At 38.0% G+C, this 22147-nt stretch overlaps 1 protein-coding gene across 2 annotated transcripts in view; it reads left to right on the forward strand.

The window, feature by feature from the left end:
- Positions 1 to 10863: 10863 nt before the first annotated feature.
- The window catches only part of Lars1 (leucyl-tRNA synthetase 1), a 73186-nt gene continuing 61902 nt past the window's right edge, over positions 10864 to 22147 (forward strand). The window contains exons 1-2 of one of the 2 annotated variants that reach the window (XM_076856764.1): positions 10864 to 11035; positions 20582 to 20700. In XM_076856764.1, coding sequence (XP_076712879.1) covers positions 11030 to 11035; positions 20582 to 20700 — 125 coding nt within the window. In that variant the 5' untranslated portion in view covers positions 10864 to 11029. The remainder of the gene's footprint in view (positions 11036 to 20581; positions 20701 to 22147) is intronic. The other variant, XM_076856763.1, reaches the window with a different exon arrangement.

The raw sequence follows: 22147 nt of genomic DNA on the forward strand, positions 1-22147 counted from the left end.
ACTACAGTGACACAGCCACATCAATGTTTATAGCATCACAATTCACAATAGCTAAACTGTGGAGCCAACCTAGATGCCCTTCAGTGAAAATAAATGGATTTAAAAAAATGTGGCATATATACACAATAAATGGAATTTTACTCAGCATTAAAAGAGAATAAAATCATGGCATTTGCAGGTAAATGGATGGAGTTAGAGAAGATAATGCTAAGTGAAGTTAGCCAATCCCCCCAAAACAAATGCTTAATGTTTTCTCTGATATAAGGAAGCTGACTCATAGTGGGATAGGGAGGGGGAGCATAGGAGAATTAGATGAATTGAGATAGGGAAGAGGGTTGGGAGGGAAAGGGAAGGGGCAGGGGATTAGCAAGGGTGATAGAATGTGATGGACATCATTATCCAAAGTACATGTATGAAGACTCAAATTGGGTGTCAACATACTTTATATATAAACAGATATGAAAAACTGTGGTATATATGTGTAAAAAGAATTGTAATGCAAAAAAAGTACATGTACAAAGGCATGATTTGACATGAATGTACTCTATATACAAAGATATGAAAAAATGTACTCTGTATGTGTAATAAGAATTGTAATGCATTCCGCTGTCATGTATTTTAAAAAAATAAAATCAATAAAACTAAAAAAAAAAAAGAAAGAAATGTTGTTTGAAAACTTATCACAGGAAAAGCCCTATTATAGACCCTGGGGATAGATTAATGAAAAAAAATAATAGGGATTCTTGAGAAGATCTATTTTAGCAGGATGAGAATGGTGACAAACAGCTATATAATATGACAAGTGGGATATATTCTATACAAAACAATGAGACAAAGTGAGGGAATAGGGAATGATAGGGATGGGAAAAAGACTCTTTGAGCTCTGGCCTAGAGGTAATAAGGGTATTAGTTTGTGGATATTTTGAAAAGCAGCTTTCCAAGGAAGTACAAAGACCCTGAGGTAGGAACTTGCTTGGCAAATCTGAAGAAAAGCAGGAGGCAGTGGGACTGGAACAGAGTGAATCAAGAGGAAAGTGATGGGTTAGCTAGGTAATCAGAGGCCAGATCATGAAAAACTTTGTTAAGCTAAGAGCTTAACAAAGAAGACATTTAAGGTTTTAAGAAGAGGAATGAAATGATCTAACCTACCTTTTTTTTAAAAATGTAATCACTGCAACTGCTCTATGGCCATCAGAGTCCAGGGGGCATAAGTGGAAGTAAGTAGGGAAAATAGGAGATGAGTGTGATCATCCAAACAAGAGATAATGCTAGTTCGGACTAAACTCTTGGTGAGAAGTTGGACTCTGGATTTATTTTGAAGATAAAGCCCCCATTTTTGCTAACAGATTAATTATGGATCTAAAAGACAAAGAAAAATCAAGGATGACACCCAAGTGTTTGTCCTGAGCATCTGGCCTGAGATGGGGGGAAATGATGGAAGAGAAGGTTTAGAACATTGCTAATTGATGCAGAATTCAGTTTTAGACATTGTGGTAGCCAGCTTCAAGACACTGCCCCGCCCCCTTGTTTTTCCTCTCCACCTTCATACCCTCAGGTACTTTCTTCTCACATTGGATCAGTGCCAGTCTGTGTGACCAACAGAGTATCCCTGAAGTGACATTGGTGACTTATGAGTCTAAGGGTTTTTTTATTATTATTTTTTAATATTTATTTTTTAGCTATAGTTGGACACAGTATCTTTATTTATTTATTATTATGTGGTGCTGAGGATTGAAGCCAGGGCCTCACACATGGTAGGTGATGCTCTACCGCTGAGCCACAATCCCAATCCGAGTTTAGGTTATTTTTTATTTTTTTAAGAGAGAGAGAAAGAGAATTTTTTAATATATATATATATATATATATATATTTTTTTTTTTTTTTTTTTTTTTTTTTTTAATTTTCAGCGGACACAACATCTTTGTTTGTATGTGGTGCTGAGGATCGAACCCGGGCCGCACACATGCCAGGCGAGCGCGCTACGGCTTGAGCCACATCCCCAGCCCCCCGAGTTTAGGTTATTAAAAACATTTATCTTCTTACCTTGGACCTCTTGTTCTGGAAAGCCAGTTGCTATGTTGTGAGACAGCCCATTAGAGAAGTCCACATTGAGAGTAACTGAAACCTCTTACCAATATCATGAACTAACTTTTCAGGCTTATGGGGGCCCATGTTAGAAGCAGATCCTCTAGCCTTGGTCAAGCTTCAGATAGATGACTGTACTTCTGGCCAATATCTGACTGTGATCTCATAAAAAAACCCCAGGCCCATCAAAGTGTTCTAAAACTCTCAACTTCCACAAACTCCTAGAAACAATAAATAACTTGGTTTTAAACCATTAAGTTTTGGAAAATTATTTTGGGCAGCAATAGTAATTAATATAAAAATCTAAGTAATGTTGAGTAGGTAGTGGGATCAGTAAATCTAGACTTCATGAGAAGAGTTGGGTCTGGAGTTAAAATTTATTAGCCTGCAAATTGTGTTTAAAGCCAGATATTTTAGCTATCTTGAAAGTAAGTAAGTTTAGAAGGGAAGGCCATTAGGGCATTCCCCTGTATAGAGGAAAAGTGAGGACTATTCAGTAATCAGAAGGCAAAGCCAGAGGAAAAAACAGAGAAGAAATATTATTCAAGAAAGTTGGAATTTTTAAGTGTAGCAACTGGAGTTCATGGGTCAAGTCAGATGAGGACAGAGAACTGACCATTGGATTTGGCAGCAGGGGGTAATTGATGAGCTGGACAATTCCACAGAGGAAAAGAGGTGAACATGTGATTGAAAGGGGTTGAGGAGAGAAATTAGACAACATATGGCAGTTCTCTTGAAGAGTATTATTGTAAAGGGAAATAAACCACCAATGAAAGTACCAGAAGGTATTGTGAGGTAGAGAGAAGGGTGGGGTTTGCTACTATTTTGGTTTCCCTTGCTTGTCTGCTTGTTTGCATACAAGATATATGAATGTCGATAGGTACAATCTAGAGAGAGAAAATATAATGGTGCAGATGAGGTGAGCAACTTAGGAACAAAATCTCTAAGCATGCAAAAGATATGGGGTTTAGTGTACAAATGGAATATAAGTCTTAACAGAAACCTTAATTATTCATCATAAGTGCAAAAACAGAGCCCATATTGGTAGGTAATGATATGATGGAAATGCGGTAAAAGAAACTCATGGAAGTTCCTCACTAATTGCTTCTAGAGTTTCAGTGAATTCAGAAGCAATCATCAGGAGCTGGGCATGGTAGTGCACTATAATCCCAGTGACTTGGAAGGCTGAAGCAGCAGGACTATTTGTTTGAAACCAGCCTCAGAAACTCAGTGAGACCTCATCTAAAAATAAAAAATAAAACAGTGCCAGGGATGTTGCTTGGTGGTAGGATGTTCTTGGGTTCAATCAATCCCCAGTACCATTAAAAAAAAAAAAAAAATCAATCACCAGTTTACTGGAAAGAGGGGTTTCTGGATGTTTGAGTCAGATTGTCCTTTTGGAGGCAGGGGGGTACCAGCGATTGAATTCAGGGCACTCAAACATTGAGCCACATCACCAGCTCTATTATGTATTTTATTTAGAGACAGGGTCTTATGGAGTTGCTTACTGCTTCACTGTTGCTGAGGCTGGCTTTGAATTCATGATCCCCTTGCCTCAGCCTCCTGAGCTGTTGGGATTACAGGTGCAGATTGTCATTTTTAGCTCTGGTTCTGGGGATTGGACCCACAACCTTGTGCATGCTGGTCAAGTGCTCTACCAATTGAGTCTGGATGTTTATGGAGAGAAGTTATCAAGAGAAAATTTATTTTGTTTTTCAAATTCAACTTTTTTTTTTTTTTTTTTTTTTTAACCTAGGCTGGCCTTGAACTTGTAGTCCTCCTGCTTCGGTCTCTCCAGTCTTTGTGACTACAGGCATTACTACCCAAACCAGGTATTTTTCAGATATTTTAAGCTCCTTCCCACCATGGAGCCCGTGCTCTTTTATTTATTGGTCCTTTCTTCCTGGAATTATTTTCCTCACATCTTTGGATGAGAAAACCTCTTCATGAGAAGAGTTGGGTCTGGAGTTGAGTCTCCACACCTTTTTGAGAAAGCCTTCCCTGACTATCCAATCTAAATTAATACTCTATTTCTTTGCCCTATTTATTCTAAATAATATCATCCTGGGGGCTGGGGATGTGGCTCAAGTGGTAGCGCGCTCGCCTGGCATGCATGCGACCCAGGTTCAAGCCTCAGCACCACATAAAAACAAAGATGTTGTGTCTGCTGATAACTGAAAAATAAATATTAAAAAAAAAAAATTCTCGGGGCTGGGGATGTGGCTTAAGTGGTAGTGCGCTCGTCTAGCATGCGTGAGGCACTGGGTTCGATTCTTAGCACCACATAAAAATAAAATAAAGATGTTGTGTCCATCTAAAAAAAAAAAAAAACTAAAAAATAATTATTTAAAAAAAAATTCTCTCTTTCTCTCTCTCTCTCTCTCTCTTAAAAAAAAAATCACCCTGTTTTATCTTTGTCATAGCAGTTTTTACTATCCGAAATAGTTTTTTTTCATTTATTAATGCTCTCTACCCCACCCCAACTAGAACATCCTCATAAAGTCAGGTATTTTGTCTTCAGTTATATCTGTAGTGTTAGCATAAAACCCCTAATATGTAACAGATGATCAATAAATATTTAATGAATAATCTAACATAATCATTACAACAATATTACTAAATAAGTACTTATTATGATATTATAGGCCCAAATCAAGTAATTTGCCCAGGGTCACACAGCAAATTGAGTATAGGTGGATCCATGATTTAAAATCAGGCAATTGGATATTAGAGTCCATGCTCCCAGATATTACATGAGAAAGATAGTAGTCTTCTTTTTTGGGGGGTAGTGGATACTGGTGATTGAACCTAGGGCTGCTTTACAATTAAGCTATATCCTGGCCCTTTTTATTTTTAATTTTAAGACAGGTTCTCACTAAGTTACTGAGGGTCTCCTTAAGTTTCTGAGGCTGCCCTTAAATTTGTGGTTCTCTTGCCTCAGCTTCCTGAGTTGTTAGAATTACAGGTGTGTGCCACCCTGTGCAGCAAGATAGTAGTCTTCTGGTTAATAAGATATTGAGAACCTGAAGCAGAGCATGGTGGCACACTCCTGTAATCCAGTTACTTGGGAGGCTGAGGTAGAAGGATTGAAAGTTCAATGCCAACCTAGACAAGTTAGTGAGAACTTGTCTCAAGGCAAAATAACTTTTTTTAGGACTGGGGATGTAGTGGTAGAGTGTTTGCCTAGCTTGTGCAAGGAGGCACTAGGTTCTATTTCCAATAAATGCAAAAAAAAAAAAAAAATTCGGGGGGCCTAATTAACAGGGGGTGGAGAGGGGGACATGATCCTGGTTGTTTCCCTAATTTATAGTGTAGATCAGTCTAGTTTCATGATATAATAGAAACAGGAACCTTAAACATCATAAATGCACAAAATAAAAATTTAAATCTAGTTAGTAAGATTGAAATTTCAACAATATGTTAGTAGTTATTTTTTTTTCTTCCTTCCTTTTTCTGTTATGGAGTCCTTGGACTATTCCACACTGATGATGATGATAATGGTAGTGGCAATATGGATAGTATGCTGTTTGGGAACTACAAACAGTGTTTTGATGACTCAGGTGTCACATTGCCCATATGAGCCCATGACATAGGGTTCAGTGCTCTGTGGAATGTTAACAAGAGGGTAGGCTGAATCTTATGGACCCTGAGTCTGCAGTTGTATAAAAGAGTGAGTGATTCCTAATTCCTCAGGATCACAATATCTCACTTTAGAAGAAAAGTAGACATTATAGAGGCTTTTCAAAATTTTTGCATCTGAGCAGTGCAACTTCTCTAATTTGGTTACATTTGTTTAAATAACAAGGCAGTCTCCCTGAGTAACATAGCTACTATTCCTAGCTCATGTCAATCAGATTTAGAATTTTCACTAATTGATTGACCAAACTGGCTTCCAGTGGTCTCCACATTTTAATTTTATTTTTATTTTTGGAGCCTGGGATTGAATCTAGGGACATTTAACCACTGAGGCACATCCCCAGGCCTTTTTACTTTTAATGTGAGACAGAGTCTCCCTAAGTACTTTAGGGACTTGCTAAGTCCCTGAGGCTGATTTTGAACTTGAGATCCTCCTGCCTTAGGCTCCTGAGCTGTTGGGAATATAGGTGTGCATCATCTATTTTCTTTCTTGCTTGACTATTTGATATTTCTTTCTTTCTTTTTTTTGGTACTGGGGATTGAACTCAGGGCCACTCAACCACTGAGCCACATTCCCCAGCTCTATTTTGTACTTTATTTAGAGACAGGGTCTCACTGAGTTGTTTAGCACCTTGCTTTTGGTTAGGCTGGCTTTGAACTCTCCATCCTCCTGTTTCAGCCTCCAGAGCCGCTGGGATTATAGGTGTGCGCCACCACACCTGGCTGTTTAAATATTTCTTGAGCACTTACTGAGTACCAGGCATTGGTTAATCACCTTGCTTGGTAAAGCTCATTTTATTCTCACAGCAATCTGAAGAGGTAGGTATTATCATTATCTACATTTTATGTGGGAGGACTCATAGGTCCCCAGGGTTGAAGGAACTTGCCTAAAGTCATAGAACTAGAATGGGACAAGGCCTCATCAGACCCTGGCATTTGAATCCAAAGTCCATGAAACAACCACTGAGCATAGTACCTTCCTCCACTGAAGTTGCACAGAGGAACTCCAGCATCAACTAAGCTCCTGAGTTCTAGAAGGCTTTTATATTTCTACTCTTTGTGTCATTTAAAAGATTTTTTTTCAAGTACTGGGGATTGAACCCTGGGTAACTCTACCATTGAGCTACATCCCCAATGTTATTTTTTAATTTTATTTATTTATTTTTGAGACGGGGTCTTGCTAAATTGCTGGGGTTGGCCTTGAACTCGGGATACTCCTGCCTCAGCCTTCCCAGTTGCTGAGATTATACTCATGCACTACTGTGCCCAGCAAAAAACAAGTATTCACTATTCTAGAAGTGTAAAGATAAAGGTAGAACATGTAGTACCTTGTGTCTGAGAAAAAAATAATTTAGGAACTAAAGGTGTATAATAGGGTAAGGAGGTAGTCACTAGGAGCCACATGCCTGAGGAACAGAAATATCCAAAGAAGTTCTCATAATTCTTTCTTCAGAGGACCCTGTCATATAGAGAAGTTAGGTAAATATGGATAAAAAGCATATACAAAAGGACTCAAAGACATGCCAAAATTAATTATAGTCTGTGGATCTAAATTTAGAAATGTTGACTATTTAGTGAATTGAGTGGTGTAACCAGTAGGGCAAGTTTGGGGGAAAAATCAGGGAGCAATTGAGTTCTGTTAAGCAGTTTTGAAGAATGACTGCCATATGGTTCGATGGTCTGAAAGGGTATGTCATACAATTATACGATGTTAACCAGCTCAGTTAAGCCAGGAAAGAGTTTTATAGAGTACAGGTATCCTTTTTTTTCCATTTTAATCACTGTTTTAGTTTCCTTAAAACAATGTTAACAATAGCTGACTTTTAAAAGTTTATTACTTTAAAATTTAAATTAAAATTTTTTTTGAGGTACTACGAACTGAGCCCAGTGATCTTCTACCACTATATTTCTATATCTCTATCCCACACCCCATATTTTTTCATATTGAGATAGGGTCTTACTAAATTGCCCCGGCTGGCCTTGAACTTACCATCCTCTTGTCTCACCCTCCAGAATAAAAGGAATTACAGATGCGTGTCACCATGACCAGCAAAAATATCTGACATTTTAAAGTGCTGAGTATATTCCAGACATATTCATCATATTCATATGCATAAACAGGGTTCATATGCTTATTATTTCTTTAATTCTCATAGCTGTACTATGAGCTACATACCTTTAGTGTTTAGTTGAATTGCTTGATGTCACCCATCTAATAAATGATGAACTGGATCTATTTGACTTCGAGCCTGAGCTCTATCTACTATGCTTGCTTGTTTCCTTTCTTGCTTGCTTTTCTTGATACTGGGGATGGAACCCAAGAGCACTTTATCACTGAGTTACATCCCTAGCCCTTTTTATTTTTTAATTTTGAGATAGGTTCTCACTAAGTGGCTGAGTCTGCCTACAAACTTGCAATCCTCTTGCCTCAGCCTCTTGAGTCACTGGGATTACAGGTGTACGCCACCGTGCCTGGCTATTGTACTACCTTTCTAATAAAATTTATCTAAAGAAGGTATTCTACATGGGCTAGCAAATTTCTGAGGCTGGCCTCAAACTTGTTATCTTCCTGCCTCAGCCTCCTAAGTCTCTGGGATTATAGGTATGCACCACTTTATTGTCCCTGGCCCAAAAAATGATTTTTGGAGGAATCTCAGTCATTAAAATAGGAATATTCATAAGAATAAATTTGGAAGCATGAGGGCAGGTTGTACATAATTTTTTAAAATATTTTTTTAAAAGAGAGAGTGAGAGAGAGAATTTTTTAATATTTATTTTTTAGTTCTCGGCAGACAGACACAACATCTTTGTTTGTATGTGGTGCTGAGGATCGAACCCGGGCCGCACGCATGCCAGGCGAGCGCGCTACCGCTTGAGGCACATCCCCAGCCCCACATAATCTGTAATCATATAATTGCCTTTTTATTTTCTGCTTTAATGTCTTTTTTTTTTCAAGGTCAGAGTGGAAAGTAGAAGTTGTTAAAGGACAGCAGAAAAGACTTCTCTTGGAGGAAGAAGGGGACCCAAGAGATGGAATCCCCTGCTTTAATGTCTTATGCCCATTAGAATGTAAGCTCCATGAAGGCAGTAACCATGTTTGCCTTGTTCCCTACTCTATTTCAGTTCTATGTAGGGCTCATGGGAAGTATTCAATAAATATTTGTTATATGAATAATTGTTATATGAATAATGTGAATTGGAAGGAGATGAATCAAACATGACAGCTAATACAGGTTAGGGCAGAATTGGAACAGGAAAGTAAAACCTAAGTTAGAAGAGCTGTGGAGCATGAGATTCTTTTATTTTGTACCAGGGATTGAACCCAAGGAGCCTAGTCACTGAGTCACATCCTCAGCCCTTTTTATTTTTTACTTTGAGACAGGTTCTGGCTAAGTTGCCTTAGGGCCTCACTAAGTTTCTGAAGCTGGCTTTGAACTTGAGATCCTCCTGCTTCAGCCTCTTGAGTTGCTGGGATTACAGGTATGGGCCATTGCATGTGCCTGAGATTCTCATATTCATTCAAACAATACTTATAAGGTACCTGTCATGTGTCAGAAACTGTACTAGGCACAATCCTTGCTGTTTTGGAGCCTGTAGTCTGGTGCCAAACAAACAGGCAATTATGGTATACATCTGTAATCCCAGCTACTCTGGAGGCTGAGGCAGGAAGATTGCAAGTGCCAGGTCAACCTGGGCAAATGAGACCTGTCTCAAAACAAAATAAAGAGGGATGTGGATGTAGCTCAGTGGTAGGATGTTTGCCTAGCATGTGGGAGGCCCTGGTTCACTCTCCAGTACTACAAACACAAAGCAACATCAAACAAACAAAACTAGGCAATTAAATTTAGTGAAATTAATTTTCCAAGGGAGGTACTTAGGGGATACTTGGGGGAATTTCTAGGTACTTTAACCCAGACTTGGGCCATCAGTAAGCAATTTCTAAATTGTTAGTAGCTAAATGAAGAGGGTGTGGAAAGTTATGGGGAGTATTTAAATGTTTAAAAGCCCAGAGTCAGGAGAGCCAATGGTGGATTCTCTATAACTTAAGGTTCCTTTTTAACTTTCTCTATGTAATACATTTTCATTGAGACTATCTCACATGCCAGGCATTGTGTTAAGCCATCATTAAATCTGTATTTTAAAACTAGCTGTTAAAATATGAAAAAATTTTTTATTTAGTTCTTTTCCTAGACATACCTGAGCTGTTGCCCCTCACCCTCTTAAAGTCCTTTGTAGATGCCCAATGTTGAAGGGATTAATGAATAAACTCCTGAGCAACTAATCTGACCACCAGAAAGTAGAAGCCTTGTATCAGTGCTGTAGTTTTTTAAAAATATTTTTTTTATTTGTAGATGGACATAATATCTTTATTTATTTTTCTGTGGTGTTGAGGATTGAACCCAGTGCTTCACAAGCGCAAGGAAGGTGCTGTACCACCGAGTTCCAACCCCAGCCCTCAGTGCTATATTTTAATAAAAAATAAAACATTTTGCAATGATGGAAATGTTCTATACCTGCACCATATAGCCACTAGCCACTTGAAATGTGGCTTGTGCGACTGAAGAAATATTAAAATTTACTTAATGTTCATTATTTTGAGTTTAAATTGTCACACCTAAGTAGAAACTATTGCATTACACAGATTTGCCTTGGGTGATACTGCTGCTTAAATGGATTAGTCCGGCACCGGAAACAGGTGGAAAATTTTTGGTCCCTTACCTAAAAATGTAGATTGTTACTAAAAGGCTATAAAATGTCTAAATGTGAGCTGTTGAATGCCACAGACAGTAACTAATACCTATGCATAGTGGTAAGCCATAATTAGCACCTCAGTCAATGAACTTCGCATTCTGGCATCCTGACAGACACCCAGCTCGACAGGGTGAAAAGGTTGAAGTCCCTAACTCCACCTCTCCAGCGTCGGCTCGCGGCATCCAGCGATCCCGAACTGCATCATGGGTTTTGTAGTTTACGTGAGCAAACGCAACTTCCGGTGTCAGCTCTGAGTGGATCCATTCACGGATGACTTCCGGTAGTCCGCTGTGTTTTGGGAACTGTAGTCAGCAGGTGTCTATGGGACGTCGGCTTTCCTGGCTTGGAAACTACACTTCCCGGCGGGCCGTGAGATGCACCCGGCTGTAATTAGTTACTGGTGAACGAGGCGATTGCCTCAGCAGGTGTTAAGTGTGTGCTTTAGTGTCGTGGATGGCCTGGCTTTTCTGAGAGGGAGGGGAAAGGTTGTAACCACTCCTTTGAGGGGATCACCGGGGTCACTGTCGTGGATTTCCAGAGTCGGCTGGGCGGCGCCATGGCTGTGAGTTTGGGCGGGGAGAACCCTCTGCTTCGCGCGCTGGAACCGTGTTGTTCCGTGGCTGGGGACTCTCCATGTGCTGTCCTCGTTGACTCGAGGGGAAAAATATTTTCCTAAAAGGCTTTTCTCTCTACGCTTAAGGCGCCGGTGTTCTGCAGGATTGATTGCCTTTTCTTGCGAGCTGATGAACCAGGAACTGAACGTCTAGCTGTACAGACTATTTGAGTGTCATATGGGAAACATCACTGGATTTTTTGTTGTTTGTTCCTGGGGATCTTTACCACTGAGCTACGTCCCCAGCACCCCCTTTTTAAAATTTTTATTTTGAGGCAGAGTCTCGCTAAGTTAATGAGACTGGCTTCCAATTTGCAGTCCCCCTGCCTCGGCCTCCCAAGTCCCTGGGATTACAGGCGTGCGCCATCGCACCCCTACATCACTGGAGCTTTAAAAAGAGTGGTGGAGAGAGAGGAGTATGTAAGGTTGACTCGCCTTACAACAAAAAATTGAGTGCCTCTCTGTCAGACAAAAATCTTTGTTTTCAGGAGGTTTTACGAGCGTGTGTTGGCGACATACTAAATTATTTAGAAAAGTAGTATATCAGGTGTGGATAAGCGATATGGAGAAAAATAGAGCAGAAAGTAGGGCTAGGGGCAATGGCGTGAGAATGCAGTTGCAATTGTATTTTTTATTTTATTTTTTGTTCAGGCGATTTAGCCCAGGGGGCGTTTTTACCACTGAATACCACTGAACTACATTCCCAGCCCTTTTTATTTTTATTTTTTTTAAAAGATATTTTTAAAGTTGTAGGTGGACACAATACCTTTATTTTTATTTATTTATTTTTATGTGGTGCTGAGTATTGAACCCAGTGCCTCACCTGTGCTAGGCGAGCGCTGTACCGCAGACTAACAAACCCAGGCCCTAATTTTTATTTTGAAACACGGGTTCTCAAAGTTGCTTATGGCATCACTAAATTGCCGAGGCTGGCTTCGTATTTGCGATCCTCCTTTCTCAGCCTTCTAAGCAGCTGGGATCATAGACGTGTGCCTGCGCCGTTTGCCAAGCAATTTAAAAAGGCTGGTCAAGCAAAGCTTTACTAAGGACGCATCAGGAAAGAGATAAGTGAGCAAGCCTTGCAACTGAAAAAGAACTTTCTAGGCAGAAACAATAGTGAGGGTTTTATGGCTAAAGGACAGTGATCCAGGGGGAGACATTGTATTCATTCCCTGGTTCAATTTCCAATATTACAAAACAAAACAGAGGTTATCATTGATTACTGGGTTGAGGGGAAAAGGTAGTTACAGGTAAAACCAAACAGATCAGTAAGAGTTCTGAGTAATCAGTTGAGAGAGGATGGGTACTTGGGCCAGGATAGAAGTAATAGAAGAAAGAAGAAATGATTGAATTCTAGATATATTTTGAAGGTAGAGCCAATAAGATTTGCTGATGGATTCAATGTTGTAGATTTAGAGAGTTGTGGGAAAAGCAGGGTTTGGTTGGGGTGTGTGTGAGATTGGAGATTCTTTTTTTCAGAACTGTAAAGTTCAGGTTGCTTTTAGATATTTCAGATGGATTGTTGAGTAGGTATTAGACCTGTGAATTTGAAGATCAGAGGAAAGATGGGGATCTATTTTCTTTATTTACTGGTACCAGTGTTTGTACCCAGGTTACTTTACCACTGAGCTACATCTTCAGCCCTTTTTTTTAATTTTGAGACAGGGTTTCAGTAAGTTGCTGAGGGCTCACTTAATTTGCTGAGGCTGGCCTTGAACTTGCAATCCTGTCAACCTCCAGAGTTGCAGGCCACCACACCTGGCAATATTGCCTATATTTAAAGCCATGGGACTGAGCAGGGCATGGTGGAGCATGCCTATAATCCCAGCTACTCCACAGGTTGAGGCAGGAGGATTACAAATTTGAGGTCAGTTTCAGCAATGTAGTGAGACCCTGTCTCAAATTAAAAAAATAAAAAAGGACTGAGGGTATAGCCCAGTAATAAAGTGCCCCTAAATTTAATCTCCAGTAATAAAAACAAAGCAAGCCATAGGACTAGATGAAATTACCAAGGTATACCTTAGGGATTTGGGAGGCTTAGGCAGGAGAAACGCAAGGCCAGCCTCAGCAACTTAGTTATTAGACCCTGTCTCAAAAATAAAAGGGGTGGGGGATATGGCTCAGTGGTAAAGTGTCCCTGGTACCAAAAAAGAAAAAAAAATAAATAAAAAGGAAAAGGAATTAGCCAATAGAAAAGAGAATGAAGCCAAGTATGGTGGCCCATGCCTGTTACCTGTAATCTCAGCAATTTGAGGGGCTGAGGTAAAAGGATTACACATTTGAAGCTAGTCTCAGCAATTTAGGAAGACCCTAAGCAACTTAGTGAGATTCTGTCTCAAAATAAAAAATAAACAAAGTGGTTAAGTGTCTCTGGTTTCAATCCCTGGTACCAGAAAAAAGAAAAATATCCGGGTGTAGTTAGTCATTATTGTATTGAACAATATGCATTTATTTTTTAATTAAATTTTTTTTTTTTTTTAGTTATAGATGAAAAATACTTTTTTTTTTAAAATTTGTTTTTATGTGGTGGGGAGGATTGAACCCAGGATTGAATGCTCTGCCACTGAGCCACAACCCCAGCACTGCCCCTCCCCCCAAACAATATGCATAATTAAAGTCTGAGAATAACTGACCTAGAATAAGGAGGAGTGACAGACTGGCTTCCAGAAATTAGTAGCACTGCATGGAATCATTTGAACTTAATTAATTTAAATTAAGATCATTCATTTTGGTTTAGTGATTTCCTTCTGCCACTTTCAGCTGCCCTGGTGAAGGAGCAGAGAAGGTGGATAGGAGAGTTGGGCTTTTGTTAGGTAAGAGCAGGTAAAACCAGGAGTGATTGTATAGATGTATAAGGGAGGAAAGTGAAGATGTTGGACAAGATGGGGTGGCAAACTAATGATTAATGAGAAAGGGGTCAAAATCCCAATAGAGCTGAAGAATTTTTGCAGTTGGAATTCATGAAGGATCTTCTGTGTGTTATATTGAAATCTTTTGAAATGATCATGTGGCTATTGAAATCATCAAAATTATGAGATAAATAGTGTTATAGAGGGTGACAATGACCCAGGAACCAAAAACCTTAAGAAAGGAGGGTGTAAGATAGGATTTATTTTCTTCATTCGGGATCGGGGGATTTGTTCTATAATGTGAAATATCCTTAAGTAAAAAGCAGTATTTATATTCATAGAATACCAATTTGCAGTTTACAAAAGTTTCTAGTGTGTAGGAACTAGACTATATAGAGAGAGCACTGAACAGTTAGACAGGTGACCTGGGTAGAACCTGTTTTGAGCTCTACAGCTGATAAGTGGTGGAACCAGGATGCATGCAGAATTAGAAAAGGAAGCAGAAATAGGAATGTCCAGTTTCCTCATTTATTGCCTTGATCTTTGAACTTCAGATTTGTTGTCTTTGAAAGGATAATTGCTTTTCAACCTACTTCTTAGACTTTTAAAATTAATTAAGTTAAATGTTAATAAATGTGTCTTAACTGCAAAATGTCATGAATTTATGAAAAGATTTGTTTATTTCATTTATTTCATACGGGGGTGATTCTGCCCTGCAGAGAACATTTGCTGTTGTTTGAAGACACTATTGGTAGTCCCAGCTCAGGGTGTGCTACTAGTTTCTAGTGGGTAGAAGCCAGGGCTGTTTTTAAACATCTTTCAGTGCACTGGACAGCTCTGGAAAACAGTTATCTGGCACAACATTAGTGCCAAAGTTTTAGGAACTCTGATCTAGTTAAATAATGTTTTATTTTTTAAATTTTTATTTTATTTATTTATTTTTTCCTATAGGGGATTGAACCCAGGGGTGCTTTAACATTGTGCTATACCACACAGTCCTTTTTTTACTTTTTATTTTGAGACAGGGTCTCTCTGAATTGCTTAGGTCCTCTATAAGTTGCTTAGGCTGGTTCAAACTTGTGATCCTCTTGCCTTAACCTTCTGAGTAACTGGGATTACAGGCATGGGCCACCACGCCCAGCATTAACATTTTATTATCAATGAAGAAATTGAAGCTCACATTGATTAAGTGACATGCTCAAGGTTATAGAGCAGTTTGGTGCTGAGGCCAATATCAGGTTTCATTATGATTGACCTTTGAGGTACTGGAGACAAGTTATGAGAAGTAGAAAACCCAGAGAACTTTCATGAGTTTAGCATGCTCAATACAAGGAGAAGAGTTCTAAATGTTTGGAAGACTATTGCTTTCATACTTTAAGTGGGTGATGTGGTCATTTTTAAGCAAAAAATATTTTCATGTAACTTATGAGTCAGTATCATTATTCTTGGTGCTGAGTTGATTATAATGATCTAAAAGTTCCTTCCTGCCGGTTTACAGTTCAGTCGGGTGAAAGTGTTTTAGGTGTTATTTGGTTACTTGTAGAGGAGTCAACTAAAGTTGCTTAAGGAGAAATTTAGTTAAGATATGGTGGGAATTCATTTGACCCAGTACTCCTAGGGTATGAGATACCCCTATACTTCATGAGGCCCTAGGAATTTATTTTCTTTGTAGGTTTCTTCCTCTGTAAAAATATTAAAAACTATATTTTAACAACTATATTGTTATGAAGACACATTCATATTATATATTAAAATTTTTTGTTTGACTTCAAAGTTCATGTTTTCTCATGATTTTATAAGAAACTAAAACATTTTCATGAGTCCCTAAATAAGTGGTCTGTTTAAGTACAGGTTTTTTTTTTTTTTTTTTTTTTTTTAACTGGAGATTGAACCCAGGGGCACTTAACTACTGAGCCTCTCCCCAACTGTTTATATATTTTATTTTGAGGCAGGGTCTTGCTGAGTTGCTGAGGCTGTTGTCGAACTTGGAATCCTGCCTCAGCCTCCCAAATTGCTAGAATTATGGGCATGCACCACTTATTTTTTTTTGGATACCAGGATTGAACTAAGGACCACTCAACCACTAAGCCACATCCCCAGCCCTATTTTGTATTTTATTTAAAGACAGAGTCTCACTGAGTTGCTTAGTGCCTTGCTTTAGCTGAGGCTGGCTTTGAATTCACAATCCCCTATCTTAGCCTCTTGAGCTGCTGGGGTTACAGGTGTGACCCCCGTGCCAGGTGTGCCACTACTTTTATATGGGCTGGGGTAGAAGAAAGTGACTTACTTTCTTCTACCCCAAACTCCTTTGCCAGAACCCAGTCACATATCTGTAATATAACTGAATTTGCCTGGAAACCTAGAAAAATGTATTTAAATTGCTTTTACTGTACCCTAAGTAAGACTGGGTTTCTTTTCTTTTTTTTTTTAATATTTATTTTTTAGAAGTAGTTGGCCACAATATCTTTATTTTGTTTATTTATTTTTATGTGGTGCTGAGGATCGAACTCATGGCCTCGCAGGTGCTAGACGAGTGCTCTACTGCTGAGCCACAATCCCAGCCCCTGGGTTTCTGTTACTAAGGATGAAGGGGAAGAATGGATGTTGCACAGGCAACCTGTTGTCACTGCCATAGTGTATTTTAATAAGGTAGCCCTTGTATATTAGGATTGAAAACAGGGTTTTGTATATCTAAGACTAGAGAGACTATTTGTTAAGTTTTTTGGTGGGCTGGGAATGTGGCTCTGGTAGAGTACTGGCCTGTCATGAACACGGCCCTGGGGTTAATCCCCAGTAGCTTCCACCTGCCAATGTTGTTTTGCAGTGTAAATCAGGATCTAAATGAAAAGGTGACTGGTAGCAGCAGTGGAAAGGAGTGAACAGGTGCTGGGGCTTACTCTTTCTGGGAAAAGGAAATCCTTATGTAACCATACTTAGTCTATATTTCTTAGTACCTTGATTCAAATGTGTAACCCAATACCTAGTCCATGTTATTTCTTTTTGGCCACAATATAAAAAAATTGAAATTCACTTTTTTAATTCAAATATTTACCAAGGGCCTACTATAATGTGAACATTGAGGATATACTGAGAAGCAAGACATAGTTCTTACCATGAAGAAACTTATAGTCTGATGGGGGAAACATTAGGACCACTATATGATTAGTGCTAGCATAGGGGACATATTGATAGGTAGGATTAAGAGGGATTTCGTGGGCTGGGGCTGTAGCTCAGTGTCAGTGCACATGCCTAGCAAGTGTGAGACACTGAATTCGATCCTCAGCACCACATAAAGAAATAAATAAAGGCATGCTGTCCATCTACAACTATAAAAAAAAAAATTAAAATAAAAAGGGATTTTGTGAACTTTTGAGGAGTTGAGGTAGGTAATAGCTGAGACCTGAAGGATGAGATAGCGAAACAAATAGATCCTAGCAGCATGAATAGCTTAAACAAGGGCCCAGAGGTGAGAGGAAGCATAACAACTTTGGGGAAATGCACATGGTCTAATAGGCCCAGAGTGGGTGAGAGGTGAGAGGGGGAAAGAGGCTTGTCAGAGATGAGACAAGAAGGGCCTTGAACACAAGGTTTAAAAGTATGGACTTTATCTTAAGAGCAATAGAGAGAGCCTCTAGAGGGGAATTGACTTGATCAAATTTGAGTTTTGATTTCTATACATAGCAGTTATGATGTGATCAGGATTTAAAGAAACATTAATTTACTTGTTACTTTTATTTTCCTTTGGCTTTTGTTATACTCATGACTTTTTCAAATTATGGAATGCTTTTATATTTCCTCTCTGCTTTTAAGGCAAGGCTTTTAATTTTAAATCCATCATTTCAACTCCTTGTAAGCTGATATTTTGTTTTTATGTTGCTTATACTTGTCTTTGATCTTACGCATGCTTAAAAATAAAACATAGTAAATCATTCTTCTATTTTAAATAAAATGAAAAAAGGTAAAAACAGTCGACAAATTTATAGTAGAATCTTTCTTAATTTTAATACTACAATCTTGTGCAACATAATGTTTCAATGACAGACTGCATGTAGGTGGTGGTCCCATAAGATTATATATAAACTAGTGATGTCACAGTTACCTTATTTTGTGTAAGTATACTCCACAAAGTTTGCATAATAATGAAATTGCCTAAGAATGCATTTCTCGGCATGCGTTCTCATTATTTTAAATAACATGTAAAAATATTAGTTATTTTTATTATAAAAGATATAAAGAAGATTTAAGACAGTTATTTTAGGAATTTTTGATTGCACAGAATTTCTCTGTATAATACTTCATATTTGTGTAATCATTTAAAATAGCTGTCTAAGAATGCAGTATATCTATGATGTGATAGGAAGGTTTTTTTTTTTTTTTTTTTTTTGGTGCTAGGGATTGAATTCTGGGGACTTAACCACTGAGCCACATCCCCAGCCTTTTTAAATTTTTTATTTTGAGACAGGGTCTTTCTAAATTGTTGAGTCTGGCTTTGATGCATAGGAAGCATTTATTAAATTGCTGTGTGCCAGGGCAGAGGAAAGACATGATTTAAAGGAGACTGAGATCCAGATGTTGGTTAACTTGGTGATGACAGCCATCTTGTGATTTGTAGAAGTGTAAGTAGAAGCCAGGTATTTTCTCATTTGGAAATGCTGCAGAATCTGGAAATGGTAGTATGTAAGAAGCATAAGAAAGCCAGGTATGGTGGCATATGCCTATAATCCCAGTGACTTGGAAGTTTGAGGCCAGAGGATCTCAAGTTTGGGGCCAGCTTTGGCAATTTAGATACTGTCTCAAAATAAAAAAATAAGAAGGTCTAGGGATGTAGCTCAATAGAAGGGTGTCCCTGGCTGGGTTCAATCCTCAGAATCCAAAAAAAAAAAAGTAGAAGAAAATATAATTTTGGTTCAAATTTATACTAGACAATAAAACTGTAGAAACTAATATTAATTTTTCAAAACAGAATTAGATTTGTGTCTGGTCCATTGTCATTGAGTTTTCCCACGTGATTGTTCTCTAAGTCTGTGTTCTTTTTTTTTTAAATACTTTTTTTTTTTAAAGAGAGAATTTTAATATTTATTTTTTAGTTCTCGGTGAACACAACATCTTTGTTTGTATGTGGTGCTGAGGATCGAACCTGTGCCGCACGCATGCCAGGCGAGCGCTCTACCGCTTGAGCCACATCCCCAGCCCCTAAGTCTGTGTTCTGCTTGCTGTTAGCAGCTAATTCATTTTCATAGAGAAAAATAAACTACAAATTAAGTTCTTACCCTTTTTTTCCCAAGGTGGAATTTTCTGTATTCTTTTATTTTCATCCAATAGTGGTTTAAGGGATGATGGGATGTTGCCTGGTAGGTCCAGTACACTAAGAGACTTATTATTTTCTGTTTAATTTAAGATTAGCAGTCTATTAAGCATTTTAGAGAGAAGTTCTTCATTAGTGCTTCCCTAAAAAAATATAGATGACTAATCCTTCCTCAGCCTCTACCCATGGGGACCCAAATCCTCCTTTGGTGGGCATAATTGCAGCTTGGCAAGCAGACAGGACTCTATCCTATACTTTGTTAAGTATTTATATATTTTAACTAAATAAATAGGAACATTTGGTGACAGTGTTATATTGTAGTATCCAATTTAAAAAAATATTTCAAAAGGTTTTTACATATGTAAGTGATTTTTTATTCTTTTAAAGATTTGAAGTGGACAGATCATAACCCTAATTTATTTGTTTTTTTTTCTGCCTGAGTAAAACTTTATTTTATGTATTCTGAGGGTAGAGGACACAGCTTAGGTAAAAAGTTTTTTTGAGATGCCACGCACAATCTGAGTAGTCCCATAATCCAATTCTCTGACCTGTTTTTTAAAAGTTTGAATTTGTTTTAATTGATATGTAAAAACATAAAAAGTATGCATATTAACACATAATAATGGGGTACTATGTGGTGTTTCAGTACACTTGTGCATTGCAATCAGGTTAAACATATCTATCTCCTCAAACAACACTATTTTGTGGCAAAAACATTAAAAATTGTCTTTTTTTAGGTTTTTGAGATATACAGTACCCAGTTGCTATCTATAGTCACTTTATTGTGCAATAAACACTGAAACTACTTACTCTTATCTAATTGTAACTTAGTACCCATTGATTGACCTTTCCTTATTCTTCCTTCAACCTACTCTTCTTGGCCTTTGGCACCTGCTATTTTACTCTCAATTTCTCTTTTCTTCTTTATCATCATCATTTTTTTTTTTTTTTTTTTTTTTTTTTTGTGGTACTGGTACTAAACTCAGAGGTGTTCTACCACTGAATTTATTCCTAGTCCTGTTTACTCTTTATTTTGAGTTAGGGACGTATTAAGTTGCCAAGGCTAGCCATGAACTTGCCATTCTCCTGCCTCATCCTTTCAAGTGAGTGGGATTACAGGTGTGAGCCAGTGTGCCTGGCTACTCTCAATTTCTCAGAGATCAGTAACTCTAATTTTTAGTCTTGTTCATTTACATTTCAAGATAACCATGGGAAAAATGGATCTATCAGTGAGCAGCTCAGTTCTGTGTGAATCCAATCCCTTCCCCACCTTTTTTTCCTTTTTAAATCAATCCTGCTGAAGTGCATAGTGGATTATTCTATTTCTTTTGTGTTTAATAGGAAAGAAAAGGAACAGCCAAAGTAGACTTTTTGAAGAAGATTGAGAAAGAAATCCAACAGAAATGGGATACTGAGAAAGTATTTGAGATCAATGCATCTGATTTAGAAAAGCAGACCAAGTAAGTACCATTTGTGAAGTTCTGTACATCAATGTGCAGATGTGGAAAAGATAAGAAACTGTGTAATGTCTGAAATGGGCTAACGGACATGACTTCCACTTTCTGCCTTCAAATTAAAATCTTCTGTGGAATTCTTAGAGATTTTTCTACATAACTCTGTGTGTATGTGTATGTGTATGTGTGTGTATGTGTATGTGTATGTGTGTGTATGTGTATGTGTGTGGTGTGTGTGTGTTTATTTTTTATTTTTTTGGTGGTAATGGGGATCTAACTCAGGCTCCTCTCACATCCTAGGCAAGCAAGCATTCTACCACTGAGCTATATCTCCCCCCCCCCCCCCCCGCCCTGCCTCTAAACTTCTATTTTTCATATTCAGATAAGGGAGGAGTTTTATCTTTACTTATAAAGTGAAGTTATTCTGAGAGACTCATAGTGATAATTATCTCCAAAGACACAAAACAAATGTTTGAAGGGTTTCTGTATTTGAGGATCTTATTTCATAATTTTTTATTGTCTTGATGCTAAGATGATTTTAAGATGTTAGATAATGATACAATATTGGGTAAAACCAAAAACATAACGTCCCTTGGAACATTGCCATAATAAACCTAAGCATCAATTATAAGATGTATTCAAACTTCAAATATGTTGAAATATGTAAATATATTCTTCTTCAAATTGAAGAAACACAGCAATAACTATAACAATGATAGTAGCTAACATTGAAGATTTACTTGCTAGGAAACACTCTGGTTTTTACATGTATATTCTTATTTAATCTTATTCTAACTCTTTAAGGTAAATAATTAAAAAAAAATTTTAGTTGTATTTGTACATAATAACTTTATTTTTCTATGTGGTGCTGTAAGAATCAAACCCAATGCTTCACACTTGCTAGGCAAGCACTCTATCACTGAGCCACAACCCCAGTCCAGTAAATAATTAAAAAAAAAAATTTTTTTTTTTCGGTATTTTTAGTTGTTGATGGACCTTTATTTATTTATATGCAGTGCTGAGATTTAAACCCAGGGCCTCACACATGCCAGGCAAGTGCTCTACCACTGGGCCACAACTCTAGCCCTTTTTTTTTTTTTTTTTAAATCTCTATTTTGCAGATGAAGGAACAGAGACTAAGTAACTGGCTCAGGATTGCATAGTTAGGAATTCACGGGGTCTGGACTTGTTTTAGAATTTTCTAATTCTAAAGTGTATATTCCTTGCTACGTAACTAACTTTAATAGAATATATATTGTATTTTTTTTTTTTAAGAGAGAGAGAGAAAGAGAGATAATTTTTTAGTATTTATTTTTTAGTTATCGGCGGACACAACATCTTTGTTTGTATGTGGTGCTGAGGATCGAACCCGGGCCGCACGCATGCCAGGCAAGCGTGCTACCGCTTGAGCCACATCCCCAGCCCTATATTGTATTTTTTTAAGAGAAAAAAA

This window comes from Callospermophilus lateralis, chromosome 5, assembly GCF_048772815.1.
Source record: "Callospermophilus lateralis isolate mCalLat2 chromosome 5, mCalLat2.hap1, whole genome shotgun sequence".
Classification (NCBI taxonomy): Eukaryota; Metazoa; Chordata; class Mammalia; order Rodentia; family Sciuridae; genus Callospermophilus; species Callospermophilus lateralis.